Raw genomic sequence first — 19,851 nt, 5'->3', positions numbered from 1 at the left:
CGGTGAAACAGAGAGGCACCTCATGCCCACGGTGAAACAGAGAGGCACCTCATGCCCACGGTGAAACAGAGAGGCACCTCATGCCCACGGTGAAACAGAGAGGCACCTCATGCCCACGGTGAAACAGAGAGGCACCTCATGCCCACGGTGAAACAGAGAGGCACCTCATGCCCACGGTGAAACAGAGAGGCACCTCATGCCCACGGTGAAACAGAGAGGCACCTCATGCCCACGGTGAAACAGAGAGGCACCTCATGCCCACGGTGAAACAGAGAGGCACCTCATGCCCACGGTGAAACAGAGAGGCACCTCATGCCCACGGTGAAACAGAGAGGCACCTCATGCCCACGGTGAAACAGAGAGGCACCTCATGCCCACGGTGAAACAGAGAGGCACCTCATGCCCACGGTGAAACAGAGAGGCACCTCATGCCCACGGTGAAACAGAGAGGCACCTCATGCCCACGGTGAAACAGAGAGGCACCTCATGCCCACGGTGAAACAGAGAGGCACCTCATGCCCACGGTGAAACAGAGAGGCACCTCATGCCCACGGTGAAACAGAGAGGCACCTCATGCCCACGGTGAAACAGAGAGGCACCTCATGCCCACGGTGAAACAGAGAGGCACCTCATGCCCACGGTGAAACAGAGAGGCACCTCATGCCCACGGTGAAACAGAGAGGCACCTCATGCCCACGGTGAAACAGAGGGCACCTCATGCCCACGGTGAAACAGAGACCTCATGGGTGAAACACCTCATGCCCACGGTGAAACAGAGGCACCTCATGCCCACGGTGAAACAGAGAGGCACCTCATGCCCACGGTGAAACAGAGAGGCACCTCATGCCCACGGTGAAACAGAGAGGCACCTCATGCCCACGGTGAAACAGAGAGGCACCTCATGCCCACGGTGAAACAGAGAGGCACCTCATGCCCACGGTGAAACAGAGAGGCACCTCATGCCCACGGTGAAACAGAGAGGCACCTCATGCCCACGGTGAAACAGAGAGGCACCTCATGCCCACGGTGAAACAGAGAGGCACCTCATGCCCACGGTGAAACAGAGAGGCACCTCATGCCCACGGTGAAACAGAGAGGCACCTCATGCCCACGGTGAAACAGAGAGGCACCTCATGCCCACGGTGAAACAGAGAGGCACCTCATGCCCACGGTGAAACAGAGAGGCACCTCATGCCCCACGGTGAAACAGAGAGGCACCTCATGCCCCACGGTGAAACAGAGAGGCACCTCATGCCCCACGGTGAAACAGAGAGGCACCTCATGCCCCACGGTGAAACAGAGAGGCACCTCATGCCCCACGGTGAAACAGAGGGCACCTCATGCCCCACGGTGAAACAGAGAGGCACCTCATGCCCCACGGTGAAACAGAGAGGCACCTCATGCCCCACGGTGAAACAGAGAGGCACCTCATGCCCCACGGTGAAACAGAGCACCTCATGCCCCACGGTGAAACAGAGAGGCACCTCATGCCCCACGGTGAAACAGAGAGGCACCTCATGCCCCACGGTGAAACAGAGAGGCACCTCATGCCCCACGGTGAAACAGAGAGGCACCCCATGCCCCACGGTGAAACAGAGAGGCACCTCATGCCCACGGTGAAACAGAGAGGCACCTCATGCCCACGGTGAAACAGAGAGGCACCTCATGCCCACGGTGAAACAGAGAGGCACCTCATGCCCACGGTGAAACAGAGAGGCACCTCATGCCCACGGTGAAACAGAGAGGCACCTCATGCCCACGGTGAAACAGAGAGGCACCTCATGCCCACGGTGAAACAGAGAGGCACCTCATGCCCACGGTGAAACAGAGGGCACCTCATACCCACGGTGAAACAGAGAGGCACCTCATACCCACGGTGAAACAGAGAGGCACCTCATGCCCACGGTGAAACAGAGAGGCACCTCATGCCCACGGTGAAACAGAGAGGCACCTCATGCCCACGGTGAAACAGAGAGGCACCTCATACCCACGGTGAAACAGAGAGGCACCTCATACCCACGGTGAAACAGAGAGGCACCTCATGCCCACGGTGAAACAGAGAGGCACCTCATACCCACGGTGAAACAGAGAGGCACCTCATGCCCAGGTGAATGCCCACGGTGAAACAGGCACCTCATGCCCACGGTGAAACAGAGAGGCACCTCATACCCACGGTGAAACAGAGAGGCACCTCATACCCACGGTGAAACAGAGAGGCACCTCATGCCCACGGTGAAACAGAGAGGCACCTCATGCCCACGGTGAAACAGAGAGGCACCTCATGCCCACGGTGAAACAGAGAGGCACCTCATGCCCACGGTGAAACAGAGAGGCACCTCATACCCACGGTGAAACATGGTGGTGGGTCAGTGATGTTTTGGGGCCGTTTTAATTCCAGAGATCCAGTGGTGCTGGTTCAGACTGATGGCATAATGAATTCCACCAAGTATCGGGCAATTTTGGCTGACAATCTGGTTTCCTCTGCCAGAAGGCTGGGACTTTGTCCTGTTGGAAAGTCAACCTACGGCCATGACCCAAAACCTCAAGATACACACAGAAATTGTTCTGTGACAAAATCAATGTTCTGCCATCTGTCGCCGGACCTCAATCCAATGGAAAACCTGTGGGCTGAATTGAAGTAGACAGTTGATCAGAGCAAACCCAAGAATGTGAAGGATCTTGAAAGGATCTGCACAGAGGAATGGTCCAAAATCCCTCCAAATTTGTTCCTTAACCCTGTCAAACATTACAGGTAAAGGCATCATGCTGTTGTCCAAGAGGTGGTTGCATTAAGTACTAAATGAGGCAATAATTATGAAACCTTGATTTTGGTGAAATGTATTTTTGATTAAATAATTGTATGATTTTGGTGGGTTCCGTTGAAAGATTAATAAAGTACACTATTCCTCACATGTTGATATTGAGTTTCTCTATAATCACATTGTTTATATTTTTAAGTATTGTTTGTGCATTGCCAGTCAGGGGTGCCAGTAATCACTGCTCTGATGTCCTGTTTTCGGTCATATTAGACCAGGGGTGTCAAAGTCAAATGGACGGAGGGCCAAATAAAAAATTTAGCTACAAGCCGAGGGCCGGACTGTTCGAATGTTCATTGAAAATTTTTTAAATGACGCATATAGTCTAGTGAACCTAATTGAACCTACTGAAAACCTAACAAATATATTCCAATATGATCAGATAAATAAAGCAATATTTTCTTATGGCTCTGTCAGTAATCTTTAATTTTCAACAGACACAAAAGACAAATTTCCTTTATATAAAAATCCCCATAACATGAACATTAAATGAAAGAAACCGGTATTCAAGGCGCCATCAGTAGCCTATATTTTCTATTTTAGCAAAAGTGGGCTAAATTTACTTCAAAGAAAAAAACAATAATAGCAATTTTCTATCATCCACTCAACTGAAATATTTTTAAAATATAATTGGATTGAAATACAATAAAATAAAGTGCAAAAATCTATTAATCAAAAACAACACTTTGTTTAAGGAGAAGTAACATGCAGTGAAAACAAATATTAAACTTTAACTTTTAAACTTGAACTGAGTAAAAACTCTAAATATGTGATTGCACAGTAATGTTCACTTGTTTGAGGTTGAGGGTGATACTTGGTGGTGTCCCATCTTTTCCACAAGTTCATCAATGTTCGGGGTAAGGCTCTGAGCTGAGGAAATCCTCAGAATTGAGTGGAGGTGTTCAGCAGTAAGTCGACTTCTGTGTGATGTTTTGTTCAGGTTCATCAAAGAAAAAGTTGTTCACACAGGTATGTGCTGCCAAACATAGACAACGTTTGAGCAGCCTGGATGCGCAGCTGGGGCATTGTGTCGGGGAGGAAACGGGCGAACTCCGCAGCACCCACTGCCGCATATTTTGCCCTCAGTGCATCATTGCATTGGAGGTCAATCAACTCCATTTGGAGGTTTGGTGGTGAGCTTTCCACGTCAACAGCAAATGGGTTACCGAGCAGTTCCAACCTGCTTTTTTGTGCTTCAAAGTCAGCAAATCGGCGTCGAAAGTCAGCGGCAAGCATACCTATTTTATCAGCCAACTGTGCGCTCGGGAACGCACTGGTAGAGAGCTTCTCTTTCATGGTCTGGCAGCTGGGAAAGTGGCTCAAATTTTCTTTCCGCATCTGCGTCTCCCACAGAGTCAGTTTGGTTTTAAATGCCTTCACTGTACTGTACATATCAGAGATGACATGATCCCGACCCTGCAGCTGCAAGTTCATTGCATTCAGATGACTCGTAATGTCACACAGAAAAGCCATTTCACACAGAAACATTTCGTCTCGGAGTTGTGTTGTGTCTTTCCCTTTGCTGTCCAAGAACAGACAAATCTCCTCACAAAGCTCGAAACATCTTTGAAGCACCTTTCCCTGGCTTAGCCATCGCACCTCTGTGTGATAAGGCAAATCACCATGCTCCGTTTCTAACTCCGTCAGAAATGCCTTGAACTGGCGGTGATTCAAACCTTTGGCTCTGATAAAGTTAACTGTGCGCGTGATGATGCTCATTACATGCTCCATTTTCAAGGCTTTACCGCACAACGCTTCCTGGTGTATGATACAATGATAAGCTGTCAGCTCACCTGTCGCGTTTTCCTCTTGCATCTTTTCCCGTATCTTCGCCACCAGTCCGCTCCTGTGTCCACACATCGCAGGTGCTCCGTCGGTTGTCAAACCCACGAGTTTTCCCAAGGCAGCTCCATCTCATTTACACATCTTGACACCTCTTCATACAAATCATGCCCCGTAGTTGTGCCATGCATAGGACGTAAAGCCAAAAACTCCTCTGTCACGCTTAGGCTGGAGTCCACTCCGCGGATGAAAATTGACAACTGGGCAATGTCAGAAATGTCGGTGCTCTCATCCACAGCCAAGGAATATGCAATGAAATCTTTTCCCTTTTTCACAAGCTGCTCTTTTAGATTGATGGACAACTGGTCTACTCTCTCGGCAATGGTGTTTCTGCTCAGACTCACATTTAAAAAGAGTTGCCTTTTTTCTGGGCAAACTTCGTCACAAACTTTAATCATGCAGTTTTTGATGAAATCCCCTCCGTAAATGGCCGGGCTGATTTAGCGATCTCTTCTGCCAAAATAAAACTGGCCTTGACAGCAGCCTGGCCTTGTGATTTGGCTTTTTTGAACAGAGCCTGTCGAGATTTGAGGCCTCGTTTTAATTCCTCTGCCTTTTGTAGCCTTTGTTCCATGTCCATATTCTTGTTTTTGTCCGCGTGTTTCGTTTCATAATGTCGTCTCAGATTATACTCTTTCAGTACCGCCACACTTTCTCCACACAGAAGACACACAGGTTTTCCAGCTACCTCCGTGAACATATACTCCGACTCCCACCTTGTTTGAAACCGGTTCTCAGTGTCCACCTTCCGTTTTGCCATTTTTGATGGGTATCTGAAAGTTAATTTTACTGTGATGCTGACGACTGCTGTGCCAATAAATATTGAAATGAAGCAGCCTACTGCTCGGTGCGTCACCGTTGCATTGTGGGAAATGTAGTATTGGTGCGTGTAAAAGATCTGCGGGCTGCCGGCTTGCTGCGGTCTGCGGGCCGGTTCTAATAATAAATCAAGATCATCCCAGGGGCCGTAAAAAACCTTCTCGCGGGCCGGATGTGGCCCGCGGGCCTTGACTCTGACATATGTGTATTAGACGGTAGCAGCAACATTATGTACAAAATTAGTTACACATTTTTTTGAAATAAATAAATAGCAAAGTTGGAGCCAGTAAAACGGCAGCTATTCCCTCTGGCACCTTCTCAGTGTCTCTCTACTATGAGTGGGAATACTTAGGATGAGATTTCAAAAATTAAAAAAAAATAATCACTCGGATTTCCTGGTGTATTTACAGTCTCCTTTCCAACAATGAACATTCACCAATAAGGGCTGGGGAAACCTGCTATAGAAAGGCCCCCCCCTGGGATTCCTTCACATTTTATAGTGTAGTAATAAGGGCTGGGGAAACCTGCTATAGAAAGGCCCCCCCCTGGGATTCCTTCACATTTTATAGTGTAGTAATAAGGGTTGGGGAAACCTGCTATAGAAAGGCCCCCCCTGGGATTCCTTCACATTTTATAGTGTAGTAATAAGGGTTGGGGAAACCTGCTATAGAAAGGCCCCCCCTGGGATTCCTTCACATTTTATAGTGTAGTAATAAGGGCTGGGGAAACCTGCTATAGAAAGGCCCCCCTGGGATTCCTTCACATTTTATAGTGTAGTAATAAGGGCTGGGGAAACCTGTTATAGAAAGGCCCCCCCTGGGATTCCTTCACATTTTATAGTGTAGTAATAAGGGCTGGGGAAACCTGCTATAGAAATGCCCCCCCTGGGATTCCTTCACATTTTATAGTGTAGTAATAAGGTCTGGGGAAACCTGCTATAGAAAGGCCCCCCTGGGATTCCTTCACATTTTATAGTGTAGTAATAAGGGCTGGGGAAACCTGCTATAGAAAGGCCCCCCCTGGGATTCCTTCACATTTTATAGTGTAGTAATAAGGGCTGGGGAAACCTGCTATAGAAAGGCCCCCCCCTGGGATTCCTTCACATTTTATAGTGTAGTAATAAGGGCTGGGGAAACCTGCTATAGAAAGGCCCCCCCTGGGATTCCTTCACATTTTATAGTGTAGTAATAAGGGCTGGGGAAACCTGCTATAGAAAGGCCCCCCTGGGATTCCTTCACATTTTATAGTGTAGTAATAAGGGTTGGGGAAACCTGCTATAGAAAGGCAACGCCCCCCCCTGGGATTCCTTCACATTTTATAGTGTTTCAAAGTGGGATTCAAGTGGAATTGTTATTTTTTTGTCAACGATATACAATATCGATTTTCAATCAGATTTAAGTCAAAAAATAATCTGCCAAGCCCTCTCCTACTTGAATTAACGTAACATAGCAGGCGTAAAAGAAACACCTGAGCAGAGATCCGGGTGTCAGCGGAAAGGAAGCTATGATGAGAGCTGTATCTCCCCAGAAAACTGGAAGCATTCGGTTGTGGGAAACTCCGATAAGGGTGAGCTAGAATGAATGATAAGCATTGATAGGACAGGAGCCTGTCAGTCACTAAGGTGACACAGAAACACTGCTAGTTTGACAGTCTGCTGTCTGTTGTGCGCGGTGGTTGAATTTTTATTTTACCTTTATTTAACCAGGTAGGCTAGTTGAGAACAAGTTCTCATTTACAACTGCGACCTGGCCAAGATAAATAATAGCAGTGTGAACAGACAACACAGAGTTACACATGGAGCAAACAATAAACAAGTCAATAACACAATAAACAAGTCAATAACACAGTAGAAAAAAAAGGGGAGTCTATATACATTGTGTGCAAAAGGCATGAGGTAGGCAAATAATTACAATTTTGCAGATTAACACTAGAGTGATAAATGATCAGATGGTCATGTACAGGTAGAGATATTGGTGTGCAAAAGAGCAGAAAAGTAAATAAATAAACAGTATGGGGATGAGGTAGGTAAAATTGGGTGGGCTATTTACCGATAGACTATGTACAGCTGCAGCGATCGGTTAGCTGCTCAGATAGCAGATGTTTGAAGTTGGTGAGGGAGATAAGTCTCCAACTTCAGTGATTTTTGCAATTCGTTCCAGTCACAGGTAGCAGAGAACTGGAACGAAAGGCGGCCAAGTGAGGTGTTGGCTTTAGGGATGATCAGTGAGATACACCTGCTGGAGCGCGTGCTACGGATGGGTGTTGCCATCGTGACCAGTGAACTCAGATAAGGCGGAGCTTTACCTAGCATGGACTTGTAGATGACCTGGAGCCAGTGGGTCAGGCGACGAATATGTAGCGAGGGCCAGCCGACTAGAGCATACAAGTCGCAGTGGTGGGTGGTATAAGGTGCTTTAGTGACAAAACGGATGGCACTGTGATAAACTGCATCCAGTTTGCTGAGTAGTGTTGGAAGCTATTTTGTAGATGACATCGCCGAAGTCGAGGATCGGTAGGATAGTCAGTTTTACTAGGGTAAGTTAGGCGGCGTGAGTGAAGGAGGCTTTGTTGCGGAATAGAAAGCCGACTCTTGATTTGATTTTCAATTGGAGATGTTTGATATGAGTCTGGAAGGAGAGTTTACAGTCTAGCCAGACACCTAGGTACTTATAGATGTCCACATATTCAAGGTCGGAACCATCCAGGGTGGTGATGCTCGTCAGGCGTGCGGGTGCAGGCAGCGAACGGTTGAAAAGCATGCATTTGGTTTTACTAGCGTTTAAGAGCAGTTGGAGGCCACTGAAGGAGTGTTGTATGTAATTTGCATGTCCCATAGCCTATAATGTGTTAACGATGAGTTGAAATCCCACTTAGCCTATTGTTTTCTGGCAGAGTCATTTATTTTCCTTCTCGCCCAGGGTCCGACAACGCTTTTTCCTTTCATGGTTCAACATTTACCTGCTCTGTCGCAGTCTACCACTGAAAACCACACGCGTAAACATCAAGCTATTTGTATTTGAGCACAGTGCAGTCAAAACTAAGTATTTAATTTGTTTTCTATCGTAGTTTCATCAGCTGTTTTAAATTAACACTGTAAAAAGTGAACTTTCTGATAGTTGCTGGTTCCAAGTACAGAGGCCACCAAAATAGAGCTTGTTTCCTCGGGGGAACCTGGCTGACTACTTTTTCTATTTGGCAGGGTACTCCATGTGGAAAACCCTGTTTAATACATCCCCCACAGCGTCATTATTAACTTTACCATGATGCTTAAAGAGAGAAATAAATGTCTGATCTGTTATTGTTACCCATTGACCAATCACTGCCCTTCTTTATGAGGCTTTTGAAAAGCACCCTGGTCTTTGTAGTTGAATCTGTGGTCGAAATTCACTACTAGACTGAGGAAGGGGGTAGTCATTCACTACTAAACTGAGGGGACAGAGGAAGGGGGTAGTCATTCACTACTAGACTGAGGGGACAGAGGAAGGGGGTAGTCATTCACTACTAGACTGAGGGGACAGAGGAAGGGGTTAGTCATTCACTACTAGACTGAGGGGACAGAGGAAGGGGGTAGTCATTCACTACTAGACTGAGGAAGGGGGTAGTCATTCACTACTAGACTGAGGAAGGGGGTAGTCATTCACTACTAGACTGAGGGGACAGAGGAAGGGGTTAGTCATTCACTACTAGACTGAGGGGACAGAGGAAGGGGGTAGTCATTCACTACTAGACTGAGGGGACAGAGGAAGGGGGTAGTCATTCACTACTAGACTGAGGGGACAGAGGAAGGGGTAGTCATTCACTACTAGACTGAGGGGACAGAGGAAGGGGTTAGTCATTCACTACTAGACTGAGGGGACAGAGGAAGGGGTTAGTCATTCACTACTAGACTGAGGGGACAGAGGAAGGGGGTAGTCATTCACTACTAGACTGAGGGGACAGAGGAAGGGGTTAGTCATTCACTACTAGACTGAGGGGACAGAGGAAGGGGGTAGTCATTCACTACTAGACTGAGGGGACAGAGCAAGGGGTTAGTCATTCACTACTAGACTGAGGGGACAGAGCAAGGGGGTAGTCATTCACTACTAGACTGAGGGACCTTACAGATGTCGTATATATGGGGGACAAAGGAAGTCATTAGTCATTCAAAAATCATGTCAATCACTATTATTTAACAGAGTGAGTCCATGTAACTTGTTAAGCCACATTTTAGTTATTAACTTGTAAAAATGTATATTATTTTCACTTTGACATTATGGAGTATTATGTAAATCATTTACAAAAAAATGACAAATATTTCAAAATGTGAAAAGGTTAAGATGTATACTTTCTATAAGCACGGCTACCTCACCCGCACGGCTACCTCACCCGCACGGCTACCTCACCCGCACGGCTACCTCACCCGCACGGCTACCTCACCCGCACGGCTACCTCACCCGCACGGCTACCTCACCCGCACGGCTACCTCACCTCCAGCCAGCAGACGTGTGTGTGTGTGTCCCATCAGACTACCTTAGCTCCAGCCAGCAGCCCCAGGGCGATGGCAACTCTAGCCCGTAGATCAGGCCGGTCCTTGGGCCACACGTAGGACAGCATGTTAGACAGGATGGTCCGGGAATTCACCTCCTTCAACTGCCACCAGGACACAAGAAAAACACTGTTAGATGACATAACATTGCTTATTCACATGGCTCAGTTGGTAGAGCATGGAGGTTGCAAAGACAAGGATTGTGGGTTTGATTCCCGCTGGGGCCTCCCATACACAAAGAAAGTCCCTTGGGATGAAAGCGTCTGCTGAATGTCATCCGTTATCATTTAAATGTTCCTCCTCACTGTGATCACAGAACAGGAAGGTAACATCAAACGCCTCAAGGAAAAAGCTTCATTTGTCCAAAACACTGACAAATAATAACAACAACACTCAAAAGGAAAGATGTAGATCATTTTAACAACCATTCATGACCAAGGTTTCTTTGATAAAAAATATGGCAAGACAATGTGTACTGGTTGTCCAATAGGATCCTGTAGTTCTCTTTCCCAATGGGTTTGACAGACAGGGAAGGAAAAACTAGAGGCCCCTGGTCTGTAGCTGCTCACCAGGCCCCAGGCAACCCACTGACGCCTGATGCTGCTCACCAGGCCCCAGGCAACCCACTGACGCCTGACGCTGCTCACCAGGCCCCAGGCAACCCACTGACGCCTGACGCTGCTCACCAGGCCCCAGGCAACCCACTGACGCCTGACGCTGCTCACCAGGCCCCAGGCAACCCACTGACGCCTGACGCTGCTCACCAGGCCCCAGGCAACCCACTGACGCCTGATGCTGCTCACCAGGCCCCAGGCAACCCACTGACGCCTGATGCTGCTCACCAGGCCCCAGGCAACCCACTGACGCCTGATGCTGCTCACCAGGCCCCAGGCAACCCACTGACGCCTGACGCTGCTCACCAGGCCCCAGGCAACCCACTGACGCCTGATGCTGCTCACCAGGCCCCAGGCAACCCACTGACGCCTGATGCTGCTCACCAGGCCCCAGGCAACCCACTGACGCCTGACGCTGCTCACCAGGCCCCAGGCAACCCTCTGACGCCTGATGCTTGGTGTGGGGTTGTGTACGCCCAGGGAAACGGGGAGCAGACTGGCCATCTGTCTCCAGGTGAACACGGATAGCCTGCCTGACACTACATCTCCCAGAGGGCAATAGGGCTGGGCAGCAGCTTAGAGATAGAGGTCTCGAGATGGACATCGTCATCAAGGGCTTCCATCATTTTAAAGTAGTCATCTGAGTGGGGATTCGAATGGGTTTGGTGCAATCAGCCAATGAATGATCAGAGCATTGTCTTCATGTTGCATTGCCTATAATTTGTAAATAGCTTTAAGCAATATCTCTGCCATCTAGTGGCCACAATAAATTAATGACAACATCTGGTTCAGCAGTCCAGCTCTGCAGGTGCCTGTAAATAATCAACATTACATTTGCACTTTTATTCAAAAACAAAATAGACCGCTTTCAAATAGAGATGGCCTCGATGGTGCTGCCCATGTTGTCGCAGACGCCATAACGGCACAAATACAAAGATGAGCCCTGTATCTCAATGCCACAGTCCCCGGGAAGACCCAGAGAGCCTGTCTGACACATCTACCAGGGGGCCAAGGGGCTGCCAGCCAAGCTGAGGGGGCAGCACAACATGGCTGTCATCCCATCCGAGAGCCAAGTCTTTGTCAGCCGGCTGCCACTGAGGCCTGGCTAAAGCGAAGGAGCTGCTGAAGAGCAGCAACACCAAGCTGATTATAGTCATGTGTGTGGTGCACAGTATACTGAAACTTTGGTCTTTTTAACTACCTGTATACAAAAAAAATGGTTTGATAGTAGAATTTTGGTTAGGTTCAGTACTTCTGTCAAATGCATCTTACATGACCTTCTCAATCACGTATCAGATCAGCCCCTTTATAGCACGAAGAGCAGTGCTCTACTTCCTCATTCATTTCTAGAGCTCTCTGGGCTTCATTGTTAGCTCCCCACTCATGCTGCACACAAGTATAATGTGACAGGGCATGTAGAAATGTTGAAACTGTTCATTATTGTTCGCAAAACAATGTCCTACAGGCAAGAACCCTTTACAATGCAAGAAGACACCGAAATCTTCCATCTTTATAGGATAAATGACCCAGCTTGCTGACAGCTGAAGCTAACATCAATTCACTACCCTGGTACTTTGTTTATGATAATACGCAAACTAGAGGTATCATTATTCATTTGAGACTAAATAGATTTTATTTATGCATTATATTGGGGCGGCAGGGTAGCCTAGTGGTTAGAGCGTTGGACTAGTAACCGGAAGGTTGCAAGTTCAAACCCCCGAGCTGACAAGGTACAAATCTGTCGTTCTGCCCCTGAACAGGCAGTTAACCCACTGTTCCCAGGCCGTCATTGAAAATAAGAATGTGTTCTTAACTGACTTGCCTGGTTAAATAAATGTAAAATTTAAAAAATATATATGTAGCAATATATATATAGCTTAATATATATATTAAGTCAAAATAAAAAAATGTTCATTCCATTCACTTAATCTCCCTTGCAACCATAAACAAATGTACTCCGTCTCCCTCGCCTCCTGTCGGGTTTCCACTACCTTGCATAGTAACAAAGATTCCACAGCCACATTCTACCTCCAAATGACATCATTATTTTCTTAAAGAGACAGCGCAGACTGTCAAAAGGAAAAGGCTTTCCATGCAACTGTTGATCAGTACAATAAAAACAATATGATCTAGCAGTTGCCAATAAAATAAGTCCTAAATGGAAGGGAAATAGACTCATCTGCAGCCCCATGAAATCAGCCAAAACCAGCTCAACTTAATGCATGACAGTCCTATTGAATATATACAATACATACCATACACACACACCTGTATTGTAACGACACCTATTGAATAATATATATTACCTGTATTGTAACGACACCTATTGAATAATATATATTACCTGTATTGTAACGACACCTATTGAATAATATATATTACCTGTATTGTAACGACACCTATTGAATAATATATATTACCTGTATTGTAACGACACCTATTGAATAATATATATTACCTGTATTGTAACGACACCTATTGAATAATATATATTACTTGTATTGTAACGACACCTATTGAATAATATATATTACCTGTATTGTAACGACACCTATTGAATAATATATATTACCTGTATTGTAACGACACCTATTGAATAATATATATTACCTGTATTGTGACACGTAGACTACATCTTGATTTACTCAGTTTATCAATAGAGATTTACCTTTCAAATAAATGAATACCATTATGTTATGTAGTTTTATTGGAAAAGTCAAATTGATTGCAAGATTGAATAATTGATTCATTAATGAATACATGGCGTGAAAAAAAACAAAAAAACATTACAATGTTAATATGTAATGATATTGAACTCAAAAGATGTCCAATGATTGAACAGAGCTTTACCTGTCAGCATCAAGGGTCATTCTGGGACTTTGGCTAATACATGTGTTGTGTTATTGAGTAGTTAATGGTTTTAAGCCATGTGACACTAAACCTGGAATCGAAACACTAGTGTAATTCAAAATCTGACTATTTACACCAGGGGTGTAAAAAACTTATGTAGTACATCAAAGTATTTTTTACCTATGTAGTACATCAAAGTATTTTTTACTTAAGTAGTACTTCAAAGTATTTTTACTTTTAACTGTCTTTGATGGTCTACTGGTGGAACTAATTAACAAAAAAAGTTGGCCATAAAAGTAGAGGTGACTTTTTCCCTGCAGAATTGAGTTGGGAACAAATGAATCATCACCTCTTTTCCCTGTTTACATGCTGATCATGGAGCTAATAAAAACAACATGCTTCTGTTACATTTGGAAGTATTATTTTTCTTACCACATTTTTGGGGTCTGCGTTTAATCTTCCACCAGCATTCCCATGCCAACATGTCCGATCTGTCACCTGCAAATGCTGTGAACAAGCATTCACACACACACACACACAGACACACACACACACACACACACACAGACAGACAGACAGACAGACAGACAGACAGACACACGCAGACACACGCAGACACACGCAGACACACGCAGACACACGCAGACACACGCAGACACACGCAGACAATATTACAACTGGATTCTTCAGAGTTCATATTTAAACGTAATTTTTTATGATACCGTAAATGACATAAGCTCCAATAACAATCTAACGTACCTTTGCAGCTTCCAGTAAACGTCTGCTGTTGTCACTCCTGTTGACTGTCCACGTGGCTGTCCTCAGGTTGGGGCTCAGCTACAGAACGGGAGACACGCCAGAGGTGAGGAGAGAGACACACCAGAGGGGAGGAGAGAGACACGCCAGAGGGGAGGAGAGAGACACGCCAGAGGGGAGGAGAGAGACACGCCAGAGGGGAGGAGAGAGACACGCCAGAGGGGAGGAGAGAGACACGCCAGAGGGGAGGAGAGAGACACGCCAGAGGGGAGGAGAGAGACACGCCAGAGGGGAGGAACCTGTTTCAGTAAAAATGTACAGATCCAGACAGAAGAGAAACATTCCTTCTTGTTGACAAATACCCCCTCAGGGCTGTGAGATATAACAGTGGCCAAAAAGCATGGAAGTTCAAACACAGCCGGTGTCAGTTGAGGTCACGGTGTACAGATCATATTTAACAGACTGTATTTAGGAGACAAGAGGTTGTGAACATAACTAAGACTATAGAGTGGAGGTAAACCTTAATGATGACCTGTGGGTAGATCCGTCTCAGCCATGACTCCCACCGTTTCAGAGGTATGAAATATGTTCTGTATTGAGGAATGCTGATTTATTTCTACAGAATTATTTTGTTGAGATATAATTTGATTTGAGAAATTACACTAATTGATTGCACCCATAGTGGCCATGTTAATTTATAGGATCCAAATCATATTCTATAAATGTAGTACCCAACATCGATTTGGACCAAACTTTTTTCAAACAATGAGTAAGACATGAGGAATCCAAAGATATGCTCAAATGGCCCTGGCGGACCCCCCCCACCATCCCACGACCGGTATACAGTATCAGATCTAACAGAGACGGACCCCCCCACCATCCCACGACCGGTATACAGTATCAGATCTAACAGAGACGGACCCCCCCCCCACCATCCCACGACCGGTATACAGTATCAGATCTAACAGGCTGACCCCCCCCACCATCCCACGACCGGTATACAGTATCAGATCTAACAGAGACGGACCCCCCACCATCCCATGACCAGTATCAGATCTAACAGGCTGACCCCCCACCATCCCATGACCAGTATCAGATCTAACAGAGACGGACCCCCCCCCCCCACGACCGGTACACAGTATCAGATCTAACAGGCTGACCCCCCCACCATCCCACGACCGGTATACAGTATCAGATCTAACAGGCTGACCCCCACCATCCCACGACCGGTACACAGTATCAGATCTAACAGGCTGACCCCCCACCATCCCACGACCGGTATACAGTATCAGATCTAACAGACTGACCCCCCCCACCATCCCACGACCGGTATACAGTATCAGATCTAACAGGCTGACCCCCCACCATCCCACGACCGGTACACAGTATCAGATCTAACAGAGACGGACCCCCCCACCATCCCACGACCGGTATACAGTACGCGGCCTTGCGCTACGCGGCCTTGCGCTACGCGGCCTTGCTCATCAATTTACACACTATACCCTATAAAGACAAAGGGTAAACAGGTGTTTAAATATTATTGCAAAATTATATTTTTTTTTAGAACGGATACTTTATTTACTTAAGTATTCAGACCCATTGCTGTGAGATTAGAAATTGAGCTCAGGTGCATCCTGTTTGTTCTGATGAAACCAATATTGAACTCTTTGGCCTGAATGCCAAGCGTTAAGTCTGGAGGAAGCCTGGCACCATCGTACCCAAGAAGACTCCAGGCTGTAATCGCTGCCAAAGGTGCTTCAACAAAGTGCTGCGTAACGGGTCTGAATACTTATGTAAATGTGATATTTCTGTTTTATTTTTTATACATCTGCAGAAATATCTAAACCTGTTTTGCTTTGTCATCATGGGGTATTGTGTGTAGATTGAGGGGGGTGGGATCAATTTAATCCATTTTAGAAGGCTGTAACCTAACAATGTGGAAAAGGTCGAGGGGTCTGAATACTTTCCAAGACATAGATCTAGTCTAGGTGTATTGATACCTGGGTGTTGTAAGTGACCACAAACGACAGTGCAGATTTTTAAGAAAGGACAATGTAGTTTGCTTAAAAAGTACAGCCTTCAATCTTTTAATGTTGACTGTGTTCTATTGTCACTAATTCATTAAACGTATCTTAACACATTTTATAATTTGCTGGTATGGAGAGGCTAATGTCTCTCAGAGGAATATCCTAATACAAATGATTCAGGTTTGGTCTGGAGGTCATTTATGAAGGTGCTAGGGGTCATGCAGTCAGGTCTGGAGGTCATTTATGATACAAGAGCCTTCACAAAAGCCCACAAGGTAGTGTTAAACCCAAGATATACAGACCAGTGTTCTGGACTACAGCTAACATTGTAGTTAAACTACCAGGAGGACCATTATGTGTTAGGTCTAACTTCTATTATGGGTCATGTATGCACAGATCTGCAACCAACATTTCCCCATGGGGACATAAGTCATCATCCTAGAAACAAATCACACCTTATAGCAAGAACAGCACCATCTACTGGTCAGAGTCTGTCAGGTTTATGTCTCATTCCACATCCTGACAATTTAAATGTCTAATTTATCTGAACAGGGCTGGAACACAAACATCGCCAAATTCACTGAATACATTATTATATGAAGAAACAATACTCAGAGCTGTAGCTCCATACTACTGGTCTCAGAACTGATACTATGTACTGGTCGTGGGATGGTGTTGGGGGGGTATGTGTCTGTCAGAACTGATACTGTGTACCGGTCGTGGGATGGTGGGGGGGTCCGTCTCCGTGTGTGTAGAACAAGGCCGTGTGGTGTGTAGAACAAGGCCGTGTGGTGTGTAGAACAAGGCCGTGTGGTGTGTAGAACAAGGCCGTGTGGTGTGTAGAACAAGGCCGTGTGGTGTGTAGAACAAGGCCGTGTGGTGTGTAGAACAAGGCCGTGTGGTGTGTAGAACAAGGCCGTGTGGTGTGTAGAACAAGGCTGTAACACAACAAACTGTGGAAAAAGTCTAGGGGTCTTAATACACACACACGGAAGAGGACTATATTAGCACCCTCTCTAATTGGTTGTTGATCATTAACAAGACAGCCATCTTCAAGTCTTGCATTACATTTTCAAGTAGATTTAGGTCAACACTATTCCATACTCAGTCGTCGGCAATACCTTCCATATATACATATAAAGAAAAGCAAAAAGTAGGCAGAAAACCGTGTTTGAAAGGTGTACAAGTTGAGTTACACAATGAGTTACACAATCAATTTGTTGATATGCAAAAATGCTAATAAAGGTCCCTTTTCCATAGACTGCAAACACAGTGAGGAAACCAATGTAATTTTGTAATTTGGGTGAACTATCCCTGTAGCATTGAGGGAGGAAGGGTCTTCAAACTTTTTTTCCAGCTTATAGCAGGAAATGCACTATCTAGGAGGTCAGAACATGGTAATAAGATGATGTTGGCTGGAACATACACCCAACAACTTCAATTAGTAATGGTCTCTGAACAGGGGAAACAAACATCCAATTCACTGAGTACATTACAGCTCTATACTATTTATCAGGCAGAACTGATAAGGTCTACTGGTGAACAGTTTTCAAATTAGACAGTTTTGTACATAGTAAACAGTCCCCCCATTTTAGGGGTCCAAAAACAATGGGACCAATCCACTTGTGTATTAAAGTAGTGAGAAGTTAAGTATTTGGTCCCATATTCATAGCATGCAATGACTACAAATTTGTTGATACTTTTTTTGTTTAATTGGTTGTGTTTAGATTATTTTGTGCCCAATTGAACTGAATGGTAAATAATGTATTGTGTCATTTTGGAGTCACTTATATTGTAAATAAGAATAGAATATGTTTCTAAAAACTTCTACAATAAATGTGGATGCTAATAAGATTACGGTAATCCTGAAGGAATTGTAAATCATGATGAGTGAGAAAGTTAAACGCACAAATAGCTTACTGTAGAAGTTTAGCACAGATACATACAGCCATGGGCGCCTCCATCTGACACATGTTCAGAGCCACGCTAGATGGCTAAGCAACACAGCTGGTCGCCTCATATTCCATCTGTTATCCGTAAACAAGTGTTGTAACATGGAGATACAGTCGTCTGGAAAGCATAACCCTAACAAGGCCGTTTAATCTTTATTTTTTTGTATAACTATTTCTCGCTAATAGTAAAGATAGGGTCCTTATGCTTCCAAAACCGTACAGCAAGCTATTTTTATTTAACAAGCAATACATGTTAATGTTGAGACCGAACGTCAGGGATCTTAAAACTCCCCCCTACAGAAGACACCTTCGTCCAATGACTTATGGAACGGAGTCATGATCAAGGGCTACAACAACCCGTGTGTCAGGAACAAATTGAGACAGTGCTCCTGGTGGAAAACTCGTTTAAATTAACAACCTACAGAGATGATTTTAGGCATCAAGAGCTAGCTATGTGCCAGAACATACAGGATCCTCTTCTATATCCGTTTTGTAAAACCACCTTGACAGTGTTGTCCAACTACTATGAGTAAAGTCTGTCATAACGGTTGTACTTGCTGGCTTATACAACCTGGGGTGTAATAATTAGTCCAAACAGTTGCAAAACGGAAGATTTCTAGAGTTTCAATTGGACAAATTCAGGTAGGTCCCTCCCAGTTTCGTTCGCTTCCGTTTAAGAAACGTTTTTGCAACACATTTGGCCTAATGAATACGCCAACGGTGTCTGCCAAGTTCAGCCAATATCAGTCGGTTCAAGGTTGGGATGCCCAGTCTTATCTCACGGGACATACTGTGCACTGACACTCTTTTACTCTGTCAGTTCCAAAGTAGGCAGACAGCCTAGCGGTTAAGAGCGTTGGGTCGAATCCCTGAACCGACTTGGTGAAAAATCTGTCGATGTGCCCTTCAGCAAGACACTTAACCCTAATTACTCCTGTAAATCGTGGAAGGATAAGAGCTTCTACCAAATGACAACTGTAAATGGTCAACACGTGACCCACTGACAAAAGCCCACCAACTATACCTCGCTGACAAAAAAAATAAAAATCACCCAGCAAGCAACGTATGAGGTGTAACTTTAGTTAGTTTTCAAAGTATATTTAGCTAGTTAGTCATGTGTCGAAATCACTTTCACCTCAACTTGCCGGATACGTCGAGTAGCAGGCAAGGCTACCAACCTAGCAAAACACCGACAGCCATGGCAATCTTGTGAAAACAGGCACCACAAGCTTGGTTAGCTTAACTTTCTGCTAGCTGACACATATTACTATAATATTATACGGTCATCCCAAAACCGGATAACGTTATAACATGTTGATGTGCCCTTGTCAACTTGTGTCAAAAGTGTGACTCAGAACAGTGTCCTTCGCCCCCTCACCAAATAAGTAGTCTGTTGATTCCGTTGCTTCCCATTCGGTTTGTTACCTCCTCGCCAAACATGATAAAAACTTGTCTGTTGAAGTAAAATAGCTAATTTTCTTCTCTGTAGGTGTAAAACGCATTCCAGTGGGACCAACAACGGAGCCATCTTACCAAAGGAAAGTGGGGTCGATAACGAACAAACTTACGTCATTTCCAATTAGAACGACCTTTGCACCCTGTCGTCATTCATTTATTTTTTTAAGGAATAAAATCACAATAGCTATCTAT

The 19,851-nt window shown here is 45.3% G+C and overlaps 1 protein-coding gene across 1 annotated transcript in view; it reads right to left on the bottom strand.

The window, feature by feature from the left end:
- The window catches only part of abcb7 (ATP-binding cassette, sub-family B (MDR/TAP), member 7), a 58,269-nt gene extending 38,499 nt beyond the window's left edge, over positions 1 to 19,770 (bottom strand). The window contains exons 1-4 of the mRNA XM_064955488.1: positions 19,580 to 19,770; positions 14,226 to 14,303; positions 13,899 to 13,973; positions 9,987 to 10,106 (exon numbers count right to left, since the gene is read on the bottom strand). Of these exons, the coding sequence (XP_064811560.1) occupies positions 9,987 to 10,106; positions 13,899 to 13,973; positions 14,226 to 14,303; positions 19,580 to 19,729 (423 nt within the window). The 5' untranslated portion in view covers positions 19,730 to 19,770. The remainder of the gene's footprint in view (positions 1 to 9,986; positions 10,107 to 13,898; positions 13,974 to 14,225; positions 14,304 to 19,579) is intronic.
- Positions 19,771 to 19,851: the final 81 nt, after the last annotated feature.

This window comes from Oncorhynchus masou, chromosome 32 (genome assembly GCF_036934945.1).
Source record: "Oncorhynchus masou masou isolate Uvic2021 chromosome 32, UVic_Omas_1.1, whole genome shotgun sequence".
NCBI classification, from domain to species: Eukaryota; Metazoa; Chordata; class Actinopteri; order Salmoniformes; family Salmonidae; genus Oncorhynchus; species Oncorhynchus masou.
This window is presented reverse-complemented; position numbering and strand designations above follow the sequence as displayed.